Below are 13,453 nucleotides of genomic sequence, written 5' to 3'. Positions count from 1 at the left end.
ACTTTACCTAATAAGGCTATCATTTAAAATTAAAGGAGAAATAAAGAGCTTCCCAGACAAGAAAAACCTGAAGGAGTTTGTTACGTCCAATATCTTTTATTAAGGCCAGATAACAATATGGATGTATTTGTACCAATCATCCTCTCCCAGAAAACTTGCTGGTGAATTATAGAAATGTGAAGTTCAATGTAAGCAAAAGGTATATATTTAGAAAAGACTAACAAGAAGGAGCATAACAGTCTGCAAGGATGAGTTCTGAGGCAAAGCTCAAATCTTGCTCTACCACTGAATAGCTGCTTGACCTTCTGGCAGATAGGTGCCTCTCTGAGTCTCTATTTCCTCATCCGTAAAGTGGGAAAAAGAATAATACTTTCTAATAAGGATTGACTCAAGGGTTAAATGGAGTATGCATATAAAACATATACCAGTTCATAACTTAGTCATGGGTCATTAAATGATATTGCTGAATTGAAAAAGACATGAAGCAGAAAATGAGGAAGGAAGTGATCTGCGGGCATTGCTTCTGCAGCTTTTCATCTGCACCAGCTCATGGAGTCAGCTTGGGACTCAGTAAGCCATCAAGTAAAAGTGACCTCTTCAGTGAAGAGGAGAGAGAAGTTTATATTAGAAGTTTACATAGAGAAAATAGAACAGTGGGAAAGGTACTTTTGTTGAAAAGTTCTTAAACTTTAGTGAGAATGAGACTCACCTGGGAGGCAGGTGCTAGCCTGCATTCTGAATCAGCAGGCCTAAAGTGCAGCTCAGGCAACTCTGACACCAATAGCTTCAAGACCTCCTTTGAGCGACTGTACCCTAACAGCCCTGGCCTCACTCTTTGATACTCACAGGTGCCTTGCCTTTTCTATCTTCAGTTAAGAATGTGTCGTAACCTTTCCCAGCAGAAATGATGGCTGCATTAAATTATACTTTTCTAGACATCAACCTCCTTCTCCTCCCCCATAAAGCTCAGAGCCTAAGTTCTGGCTCCAGACAATAGCAGCAAGGGAAGGCTAGAAGGCACACATGCTTTGTTGTGCGTGCTTGCTCATCAGTGTCCTAAGAAAATATTTTCCTGAATTCGAAACCAAGAGTATCAAACTGCCATCACCTCCCAGTGTAAAAACCAAAGCATCCCAAAGTAACCAAAAGGTAAGTTAAAGACACTGCAAACCAACCAAGAGAACATTATTAGAAAAACATTACATTGCAGGGCTAAGGGTCAGGGAGTGGTGGAGGTGGTCACAATGTAAGATGCAAGGCCATGACCTTGAAGCTCAGGTGAGCAGATCATACCTAGAGACTTGTTCTTGAGAATCTCATTTAAATCAACTTCTTTCAAATCAATGTATAAAATGCATCACAGAGGCCATTAGTTAAGAAAAGTTAAGGCAAATCCTGCTTTACAAGGAATAATTTCTTTTTGGCACACACAAAAAAATCCTGCTTTCTCATTGTCTGTTTTATAAAGTCAAATTCTTCAGCTTATACCCTCATCCTGTGTTTGTTACCATGGCAGGGGCCTTGGCAAGTTTTTCTGAAATCAAAACCATTCCTTATAATATTAATTTTATTGGAAAAACAAGTTCCAAAAAACAAATTTCCAGAATAGGGTCTGTTTTTAATTCATGGTATTTGTACATAGCTGGTTTCATTTTTATGTTATTTATTTCTGTATGTGTGTGTATGTGTGTGTGTGTGTGTGTGTGTGAGAGAGAGAGAGAGAGAGAGAGAGAGAGAGAGAGAGAGAGAAAGACATCTTTGGCTGTTAAATGCCTCTTCAGTACTGAACTGTTGGATTTTTGTCTTTTATTCTTCCACACAACACAAGTGGCATATCAAAATGCCATCTTTCCAAGAGCACTCAGATGCCCTAATGCCTTTTTATTCTACCTGTGCTTTTTTTTTTGTAGTAGGGAAAAGTGAGGAACAAGTTACCTTCTTGAGGCTTAACAGGAGTCATCTGACAGCTCCAAGGCGGCTGCCTTCCTGGCAAGTGCTGCCGTTCCCACGCAGGCCGGAGCTCCCAGGGCCTGAGGGCAGAATCAGGAGTCCATAGTTGCCTCTCACAGCTTAAAGACTGGAGACTCCCGGGGTCACTAGTGGGAGGACTGGATAGAAAAGAGGCAAAATGGAAAAGGAGGAGGTGGAGCTTAAGAATTCCCAGGGTCCTCCAAACAAATTGAAAAAGCGAAGGGTCATCAGGGGTAGGGATAGGTTTACTCACCTTTTTTTTATTACATTTGGGAAAACTTTCAGAGTATAAGAGCTGCAATCATAAGGGTGCAGTTAAGAATGAAAGTTGGGCCCTGGCTGGTGTAGCTCAGTGGGTCGACTGCTGACCTGCAAACCAAAAGGTTGCTGGTTTGACTCCCAGTCTAGGGCACGTGCCTGGGTTGCGCCCAGGTCCCTGGTGGGGGGCACATGAGAGACAACTGCACATGGATGTTTCTCTCCCTCTCCTCCCTCCCTTTCTGTCTCTAAAAATAAATAAATAAAATCTTTAAAACAAAGAATAAAAGTTGGGGAGCCTTCCTGGCATGGATGTGTATGTGGATGCTACACCCATGACTTCCAGCTTGGAGGTTCCAAGCCCTTGAGGTCTTGAGGTTAGAAAAGGGAGTAGAGTGAATTTGTTGTAGTAGTAGTAGTAGTATTTTAGATGCTTTGCATGCATTAGTTCATTTAATACCCTCAATGGCCCTGTAAAGAAGGTATTGTTATTATTTCCACTCTACAGGTAATGAAATTGAGGCATAGAGAGTTTAAATAATTTGCTAGGTTTAATGCTGCAATTATGTCCCAGTGCTGGTTATGGAACTGGAGAGCTACTTTGAATCCATGCTGTTAACTACTGGGCTATACTGCCTCCTACTGGCTGTACAATCATAAATATTTGAATCCCCCAAATACTATCAGTATCTTATATTAGCATGTTAGATCAGTATGTTAGATCAGATGGAAATGTTAATACAAACCATATATATAATTTTAAATTTTCAACTCCCTGCATGAAAATGTTAAAAAGGTGAATTTTAATAATGTTTTATTTAATCTACTATATCCAAAATATTGTCATTTCAATGTATAATCAATATAAAAACTTATTGATAAGAGGGTTTACATTTTTTCATAACAAGTCTTCAAAATTAGTGTATATTTTGCATTTAGCACACAATACAGTTCAGAAAAGTCACATGTCTAGTGTTCAATAGCCACATGTGGCAGATACCAGACTGGCAGCATTAAAAAATCAGGACCTTAGAATTAGGTGAGCACTTACCAGGATTTTCTATCTTGTAATACCTGATTTGGTACTTGGGCCAAGATCCTGTCTGGAGAAATGTATAATTCCCAATGACTCTAAATTCTTAAAATAATTATCTCTGCCAAGCCATGCCTGCTCCTCCTTTTTTATTCCCTAGTGGAGAGCCTTCCTAATTCACGTTCTGGCTCATGGCCCTAACTCACCTTGCTTTAAGCAAAGAGCATGCTATGCCCTTCCCCAGACAGTTTGTGGTCGAAGATGTAGCCAGTATATATCCTCATTGACAGGAACCCTCTGCTTTCTTTGCAGCAGTGTTGCTAACCTATTAGAAGCAGCTATGGTTCATTTGCTATGCTAGAAACAGTCTTTAGATCTTCATACTGTAGTTGCTATTTCATTAGCTCCTTTACTTCTTTCTGCATAATCTCCTTACATGGTATTTTTGCCAAGAAACAAAGGTGGGTGAGACCAGGCATCACACTGTTAGGAGGTCATTAGTCCTGCTCACATTCAGATCAGCAATAGATTCTTACCTTGAAAGTAGCCTGAGTAGTCCTGGGTCTATAATTCTCCTTGTTAAATATCCAAAAGCACTAAGAGTTAAAGTAAAGTAAGCATGATTTATTTTTCTCCCCAGATATCATGGATTTGAGTTACTTCTTGCAGAGGGAAGCAGATATTTAATGATAATTTTTATATGAAATTTTCCTCAGGAAAGCAAGGGAAGAGCTAATTATAACGTTTCATTAAAAAATGTATCATCTCCCAGGCATATTGCAAGGATTATTACTCATTCTCTTGTCTATGATTGCAAAATTACATTAATATCAATAGTCAAAATAACATTTCATAGAATGTTCAAGTTAAACAGACAATACAAAACACCTAATTCCCCAAACTTCCCTGAATATAACAATCCCTTGGGGTACTTTGACTAATAAAAAATCGGTGACCCACTGAATCAGACTCTTGGGAAAGAGGTCTAGGAAGCTGTGGGTTGCATAAGCATGAGCCCCCAGCTTAATCTTATTGCCGGAAAGTTAAGGACACGCCGAAGCCCCACACCTTTGTTTTACGAATGAGGGGCCTGGGCCTCAGAGAGATCGAAGGACTTGATGGGTTTAGACAGTTGCTGTACATCATATGGGAATGGAACCCACATTTCCTGACTCCAGCCCAGGAATGTTCCAGGACCTCGGCATTAGAGGTACAATAAAACTGAAAGCCATGATTCTCTTCTGTCCATTAAAAAATAATAAACAAACAAACAAATAAGCAGCAGCTTATTTATTTAAGTAACTTTTTCAGGGGGCAGGTTTTATATAATTTTGAATATAATCTCTTAGACAGTTTCAAAACAATCCATTAAATAGTGTGTGTGTGCACACTTATCTGTTTCCACTTCATCATACACCCAGAAAAGACCATCTTTAGTGACTAAACTACAGTCTTGTCTATGGCCCTTTAGATATTCCATGTGTATTAATTTTCACTCTTTTGCACTCTAAATCTTTTTGAGTCATTCATTCAAGGGGATATCCAATTTGCTTTAAATAACCGAACTCTTACTTTATCATCTGTTCTACTTTGAAAAAACAGGGCTATCCCACAACAAGTAACTCATTTTTTAAAAATCAGCAAAACAAAAGATGTTACTGTTTTCCCTCTACTGGAGAAAAACCATAGTTGGAAAATTTAATGAGAAATGCTCATTGAAATGTTAATTGTATCATGATTTTAATACAACTTTCTTTGCTTCCAGAGTGTCCAAAACCTCCAAACATCCCCATGATCATGCTGGGTGTCTCACTGGCTATTCTGCTCATTGGGGTTGTCCTACTGTGCATCTGGAAGCTGCTTGTGTCATTTCATGATCGGAAGGAAGTTGCCAAATTTGAAGCAGAAAGGTCAAAAGCCAAGTGGCAAACGGTATGTGAACTCTTAGGGGTGACTTTGTGTCTAGAGGAAAAAGTGCCTTGTAGAAGAAGCGGAAAGTCAGCTTTCTTCTTCTCTAAGAGCGAGTTAGAATGTCATGTTCTTACTCTGCTGCTCTCACCAGATCCCCAAGAGCTTTGATTTCTGCTTTTGTCTGTTACTTGGGTCCCGGGTAGCCCTCACAGCTCACATTTGTCTCTCAGCACAATGAGGGGGTTTGCCCCATTCTAGAGTCTCATGAAACTTTTTGGTTAGTTACTTAGGGACATCAGGGGCATGTATTTTATTTCTCACCACCAGGAGGACCCCTCAGGCCCTGTTGATAAGCTATAAACATTTATGTTATAGATAATGGAATAAGGTCCATGAGTACTAGACAGTTCATGCCAATTACCATGGAAATAGGTATTACTCATACTAGATTACAAAGCACAGTTGAGAAGAGTTTTAAAATGACATCCAGTTTTTCTGAATAGCATACATTTCAAATAGCTACCTAAAAAAAACCCCAAAGGTATCAACCTTTAAATACGTGTACTCAACAAATATAATTTATGTGTCTCCTCTTTAAAGTAAGCAAACACAAAACAGGACTCTAATATTCTGTGTCTCTTTTCTGCAGGAGAGACAGTTACATTTGTAGAGGCCCATAGAAACAATTTCATGGTTTTAATTTCATCTCTCTATCTCTAATCGTGCATCCAGCTAGCTAATAGCATTTATCCTAAATTGCTGATTCTAAAACAAGCAATATCACAGGAGAAAATACAAGGAAACACAATGGTCCTTTGGGGTTTACTGCCCGAATATATGGATGATAACATTTTTTTCTCTGTCTTCAGTGATATCTTCAATTCCTAAAGCAAATGGAATTTTCTGTTTTGGATAAATTTACCTTGATAAGGGATGCTTATGTCTTATATAGCTCTTTTGAAATAATCATATATATGGTACAGGACAAAGGACAATAAAAACTTTCATCTCCTCTGTCTTCCCACTAAAGATACCTCCAGACACAACAACCAGATACAATGTGTGGATCTACTGTTGATCCTGATTTGAAGAGCCAAAAAAAGTACATTTTTTTAACAACTGGAAAAAGGTTAATGTAGACTGGGTATTAAAATTATGGCAATGTATTATGGTTAATTTAATTAGGTGTATAATGTTATGATAGCTTTGTTTAAAAATCCATATTTGGGGGTGAAAGAAAACTAAGGCTGAGTCTCATTTGAAATCATTCAGCCAAAAAAGAGACAGCAATAGGTAAAGTAAGTGTGGCAAAATTGTAATAATTATTGAATCTGGGTGATAGGTCTACAGAGGTTCATTAGACAGCTTTTCTCTTTTTTGTGTATGTACAGGTTTTTTATAATTTAAAAAAATGCTTTAGGAAAGTCTATTGTGGATTTGCATTAAGTATATAAGTTATTCATCCCTAACAAGGTCACACGTAACTTGACAGGTTAGTCTGGCGACTTAGAACACAGAGTCAGGAGGCCAAAGTGCTGAGCAGTCAGTTTTACCTGATCCCTGGCCATGGCTGTTGCAGCTCTCACCAGCTGTCAAGCACATGCCTGGCCGTGGTCAGAAGGGTGACCAGGCAAAAGAATATGGTTAAGCTGGCACAAAAAACCCCACTAGCAGAAGTTGGTTGAACGACCACCAGCCCTCTGAAGTCGCCTTGGTTGTCACAATATGAGTGGAAGGAAACGGAGGGTCTGAGGAGTCAGATTTCTCACCCTGTTGGTCCACGGGGGAACTGCAGTCCCCGCTGCAGCCTCTTCTTCCAAGCACAGCCTTGACCCTCCTAGAAATAGCGAGCAGGTGTTCCACAAACAAGCACTCGGGCAATTATGTGATGTGTATCTACCAACCAGCACATTTTAATGTTCTCATACAAAAACATGATTACTGACTAGTGATTAATATCTTTAAAATAACATTTTAATTAACAGTTAATTTCTCTAAAACATGAAGAATGGTTTCCCTCAGGATGTAGAACATGACTGAAATTCAAATACTAAATTTTTGCTGTTTCTACATCTAAAATGGAATAAAAATATGCATTAAACAGATAAAAGCATGAATGAAAAATGATATTCTCTTGTTAAACTGAGTCTCTTTGAATAACAAATGTTTGATGTTCTCGACTAGATAATGACTGGGTAATAACTATTCACTTGGATGCAAAAGAGGTTTAATTCAAATAATTGAATTCAAATTTCACTAATATAGCTTATTTTAAAATGTTGCTCAGTGTATCCATTTTGAGGTCTTCAACTTGATTCTGTTTTTACCTAAAATCTATTTCTTCTTGAAGAACTGAATTCGACTGGACTTTAAAACACAAGAGACCTCTACAGATGGTAGCGGTAGAAGGGTCTCCCCGCCCATGGGTCTCTGTTGGATTCCAAAGGTGACAGAGCTGAGGGTGAAAGAGTTTCATTCTTGCCTCCTAAAACATTTCCTCATAGCCATAAAGAAAGGTCGCCCTTTATTACTTAAAAAAATAATCTCCCCATCCACATTCGTTACGAAAACTGAAAGGGAAGATATTTAAATGCATTTTTGATTAGGCATTTTTTCTAGGATGACAAGTCATTACGTAGAGGCAAAAAATGTTCACTCTGACATTTCTAACAGTCACGGATTGATTTTGGACTGTGCTGAGCAAACCAGGTCTGCATCGGGCAGTTAGGCAATCATTAAGTGAGCTGCAGGTCAGGACAGAGCTTCCTTATCACCACTTTTTCAAGCTCTAAAAATGTGCCATTGCATTTGCAGAATCCTCCACCTACATTGGTACCCCCAGTTCCCTGGGGGAATTAGCTTGGTTACCCCAGATGGTTGGGGAAAACCCAACCTTGTCTAAACAGTGAAGGAGCGTAGACAGACCTGAAATGGAGTTGGACACAAGCCAGCGCCTGAGCTGAAAATCCTCTGTGGGAGGATGCCACCTACATGGCACAGAGGAGACAGTATCAGACATTGTGACACTTGCCACTGTCAACAAAGCCCACTTTGAGCTCAGTCTCCTGAGCTCTGATCATCAAATACTTCTGCCACTCCCCAGTATATACTTACCCTCCTAGTACAGTGGGGTCTGCTTTATCCATTACCCTCTATTAGCATGCCCAGGCCCTATAACTAGCTTTGCAAGACACCCCCAAAATATTGTAGGCCTAAATAAATGAAGTTGCTTTGAAATACAGGATGCAAGCCACAATAATCAAAATTAAACACTCAACTAAATGTCTACAAAATAACATAGTGCAATCGATCGGTCAATTGCAACTTAAGTCACCTCCTTTATAGTGCACGTAAGTGATATTTAGAGTAAGATGGAGGTGGATTTTACTATGTTTAACGTGAAGTGGGATGAGGCTTAGAAAAGAGTTCCTGGCCCTATGCAGGCAGATGTAAGCTGGCCCTCATCACAGCCGTTTACACTGAATTTCAGGGTGTCTTGTTTGTTCCCTAAGCCACCCTCTTCCTCTGGGACAGTGGCCCTATTCATTATCCTCACCCTGCACTTATTTTTTTCCATCTATCCTCTCCAACTGAGTGCCTTATTCTTCTGTAACCGACTTAAATTTAATAGCATAGAGTCTCTTAAACAATATAATTCCATATATGATTTTTGTTTGCAAATAATACTCTACCTGCATCTATGACCCCCTCAGTATGCCCTTCACCCTTCAAACCCCAGGTTCTCATGACAGCAGGACTAAATAAGTACTGGAGGGCTGTCAGGATTATGCGGGCTGACCTCAGGAGTATAGACAATGCAGTAATTTGGCCTTCACTCATTATCCACCACCAAGGAGCCTCTTTTCCATTGGGCCTCAGGCTGAGATAGCATCTCTCTCCAGAGGCACGTGAAGAAAGATATTGTGTTACTCAGTCTGAGGTCAGGCCACTGGCTCTATGAAACATAGAAACAGGTGCAGATGTCATTTCTCCTCAAAGTGAAGATACTGTGGTGAATCCAAGGGCAACAGGTGGGAAAGGCCAGGGAATGGCTTTAATTTAATTCAGGTTTCCTGAGAGATGAGAGAAATGTGCTGAGGAAGCCAATACAATCATGTATATTTTCAGACCCATGCTTAGAAATCGCTACTATCTCTACAATTCATGGAAGAAGGAGACCAATGTACAAGATTTAGTACTTTGGAGGGTCTGAGGTATTATATAGACTCCATGCATACTGAGAAATAGGCTTGGAAATGTTAATAGTACAAAAGCTGGAGGTAAATATCTTTATTATACTCTCCAGGACATAAAAGAAAAGGAAGTTCCCAATATGAAGATGAGCTAGAAGTAAGAGCCAGTAAAAGGAGGCAGTATTGAAAACTGACTAAGTGCCAGGCACTGTGCTAAAGTACATTACCTTGTAGAGAAGGTGGGCACCTTGGTGGTCCCTCTTATAGATGAGGACACGGAAGTCTGGAGTTACTTAAGTCACAGAGCATAGTGCTACTGCGTGTCTAACACCAAAGCATCTATGGTCAACCTTGGGAAAAGGGAGAGAAGAAACTGTGTCTTACCCAGATGTTTTGTGCCTGCCTGGAAGTTAAACCAAAGGAGAGAAATAGAAGGATCAAGCTTGGCACCTCTCCAAACACATAGAGAGCCTTGGTCCTTCTGCAAACACATCTACAGCCCGAGCACGCAGCGGAATTATCCAGGCATCAGCACACAACCTCCACACCACCCCAAGGGCAAAGCCATCTTGCCCCACCTTCCCTGGGACCTGTGCTCCTTCATGAGCCCAGTGTACCAAGCACCAGATTCTTGTGACTCTCTGATTCACACACTAGTAAGCAAAAGCCACCAAGTTCTCTTACCATCCAGAGCAAGTGTTCATTTTTCCTGTTTCTCCAAAGCAGCTATTTGATCCTCTCTCTGAATTTTTTTTCTTTTCTTTTTTTTTTACCTCCCTCCCATTTTCACCCCCCATAGCTGTTGTCCATGTGTCCTTTATACTAGCTCCTCTAAGTCCCTCCCCTTTTCCCCCCTGAAATTCCCTCCCCTCTCCCCTCTGGTCTAACGGGGGGACAGTGAATTTTGATCTCATATTTAGCAAAATTATTTGTGCCATTGTTAAGTGCCTCTCAACAGAAATGTGTTTCTTAAAGGCATGTACTACTGTGTCATTTGTCTTTGTATGCTTCTACTTGTTCACTTTTCCTGTTTTTTACTTTTTTATTTTACATTTCACTTTTAAGTTACCTATTGGTTCATTCTATTCATCCACTAAATAACTGAGTGCCTACTATGGGCTAAGCACTGTTTTTAGTGCTGGTAAAATAACAGTGAATTAAAAAGCTAAAGTCTTGTTTTCTGTCAATAAATTAGTACATTTCCAAAAAGGTTAACATACGGGACTAGTTCTGCATTACCAAAAAAACAAAATGAGGATGTATAAACTTCAAAGTACTAACAGTCTGACATCAAATTAATCAAAGTTATTCAAATGGCTTTCAAGACTGACTCTCTTCATCTGATTGGTAATGTACCATGAAATTTAGATATTTTAAAACAGTGTAATAACTAAATGTACATAATTTCATTTGAACCTCTTTTTTTTTACTTTTTAGGGAACCAATCCACTGTACAGAGGCTCCACCAGCACCTTTAAAAATGTAACCTACAAACACAGAGAAAAACAAAAGGTGGACCTTTTCACAGATGGATAGAACTACTTTACGCATGGAAAAAAGTCTGTTTTGCTGATATGAAATGTTAATGTACTATTTAATTTTTATTTCTTTGTTGCTTCAAAATGAGGTTGGTTTAAGATAATAATAGGTCATTTGGAGATCAGTCATTCTCTTTAGGAAGGTTAGAGACTATGTTGGCAGGTTCAAAATAATCAAGAAGAGAAATATGCTTAGCAAAGGGGTGACTTCGGGGATTATTTGAGGTACTCTAATTCTGTTGCATTAATGCCTCAAAATAATCATCAAAATTATTTGTTGGGGCCTGATTTGCATTGGAAAACTGTTTGAAATTACGGTCTCATTTGTTGCTGAAACACCTGAAGTCTTTGTCTCAGCAAAGTCATGAGTCCATACGCTCACATTAAATTCTCACACTTGCCGATTTATTCCAAACTTCTAGTAAAAATGCCCTTTATTAAAGGATGATTTTTTTTTTAGTTTACGGAAAGTGAGGTTCTGATTTTACTTCAGCTGAAAGAATGCAGCTCTTCTAAAGATGTCCCAAATGTAAGAATAAAAATGAAGTATTGATTTCTATGGCTTTGTCTGAACCTAAAATTCAGGCACACAAATAAGTATAGCTTGTTTTACAGATGAAGAAGAAGTTATTTATAAAGTAGAAAGTCACCAGTAAAAAATAAAAATAACAAGCCTATCATGTAGATTATTTTTGATTACCCAAAATATGCCTCTATACTCCTTTCCCCCTGATTCTGAATTTTTAAATTATAGCTTCTCCCATATTTCTCGATCCATTTTACTTAGTTTCACAGTCTAGCCCCTATTATTATCATGTGAAAGTTTTAATTTCTTGTTAAAGAATCACTTTAAGTGGTTAGTTTATTTAAGAAGAGCTCCAATATTATAAAAAGAAACAAAATTTTAAGTGGTTTCTAATCAAGCACATCAAGAGTACAAAAGTTCCTCACGAGTAATAGGCTTTTTGACCTATATTCTTTTCCTGTGTATATAACCTAACTTGACATTTCAGCAGCATATGGTAAATATGTGTCATATATTAATTTTAAAAAGTAAGATTTTACTTGCAAAATACATATGGATCATTAGGAATCCATAGACTAAAGAAATGAACTCTGTAGAATAATATTTCTTAAAGTAAATACTACTTTACAAAGCACTTTCTTCTCCTTCAATGCTTGTAAGGAATCTAGGGTTCAGAGGGTAAGTAGAAGTGGTCCAGAATCTAGATCGTCTAGCTCCAAACCATGTTGTCTCCCCACAGCACAAGGCTGGCTCCTTTGTGAGTAGATGATACAAAGATTTTGTGAGTTAAGCAGTAACTATCATTTGCTTGACTGAACATATAGCATTTAGACTACTGGAATACAGGCAAAATCTTGTACTTGTGTGCCATGATTATTACCTTTGAGTAAATTGTAATGTAATGACTTTTACTAGGTGAGGAGTTGACTTTGTGATAGAGGCTTCATGCTTATCCACTGCATTGGCACAGAGTAATCTATGATAAGTTCATCAGTCTTATAGACCTTAATCACTTGTAGATCCTTTTTTCTGGTTTCTCAATAACTCAGGTAAATCAAACACTTGTGGAGGACACAGCTATATTAAAAGAATTACTAAGCAATCACCTTGGAAACCTGAGGGGCTGACATACTCTCTACTTCCTTACTGAAGCCCAAGTTCTGGGGAAAATCAAGAGCAACAAGGAGGTTGCAATTCTGATGACACAACAGTAGTATTCACCTTGACATATGATATTGTGTATTATTACTGGAATAGGATCTTAGAAAATATAAGTTTTCCTCTTGTGTATATATAGAGAAGAATTTGCTATTTGTCTAAATATGGTTTTGACCCAAGGCTGGACCTTGAAAAGGCCAAAACATTAACAGTAGTACTTCTGTTCACTGAAGAGTTATGTTACATGAAGATAAAATGGGTTTTGTAAGTTGTTTTATTGTATTTCGTGTTGACATAAATAAACATGGTAATTTAAGCAATGAGCCTTAGATGGGTGATAATTCCTTTTATTTACTTGGTACAAAACCCTCTTCTTGGATTTCTGGATCCCTGTGTGACCTGCTCTGACCACCTTGCTGCTCTCAGTCTGGGGCCAAGGAGAAGAGCAGAAAGAGGCAGCCCCAGAACGCAAGAGACAGCAGAAAATGAGCTGTAATTTGCTGTATGGTTATAATACCCACATTACGAAGCCTTTTAAAACAGACCTGGACATTACCCCATATTTTGTGAAAACAGTGTTTTGGGTTGAATTGTGGTTCCACCCTGAAATTCATGTACTGAAGTCCTAACCCCCAGTACCTCAGGATATGGCTGCATTTGGAGATAAGGTATTTAAAGAGGTAATTAAGTTAAAATGAGCTCATTAGATTGGTCCCTAACCCATTATGGTTGGTACCCTTATAGAAAGAAATTAGAACATAAACACATGGAGAGAGGGAAGACCATGTAGAGACATAGCGAGAAGACAGCCAATGACAAGCCAAGGGAAGAGGCCTCAGCAGAAGCCGACACTTCCAATACCTTG

At 38.8% G+C, this 13,453-nt stretch overlaps 1 protein-coding gene across 5 annotated transcripts in view; it reads left to right on the top strand.

Annotated features, from left to right (window-relative positions):
• The window catches only part of ITGB6 (integrin subunit beta 6), a 152,603-nt gene extending 139,695 nt beyond the window's left edge, over positions 1 to 12,908 (top strand). For all 5 annotated transcript variants that reach the window (XM_053655167.1, XM_053655166.1, XM_037140422.2 and 2 more), the window contains 2 exons: positions 5,028 to 5,194; positions 10,804 to 12,908. In XM_053655167.1, coding sequence (XP_053511142.1) covers positions 5,028 to 5,194; positions 10,804 to 10,902 — 266 coding nt within the window. In that variant the 3' untranslated portion in view covers positions 10,903 to 12,908. The remainder of the gene's footprint in view (positions 1 to 5,027; positions 5,195 to 10,803) is intronic.
• The last annotated feature ends 545 nt before the right edge of the window (positions 12,909 to 13,453 follow it).

This window comes from Artibeus jamaicensis, unplaced genomic scaffold (assembly GCF_021234435.1).
Source record: "Artibeus jamaicensis isolate MK-2021 breed Jamaican fruit bat unplaced genomic scaffold, CSHL_Jam_final contig_936, whole genome shotgun sequence".
NCBI classification, from domain to species: Eukaryota; Metazoa; Chordata; class Mammalia; order Chiroptera; family Phyllostomidae; genus Artibeus; species Artibeus jamaicensis.
The sequence above is the reverse complement of the archived record's forward strand: the minus strand, read 5'-3'. Positions and strand labels throughout refer to the sequence as shown.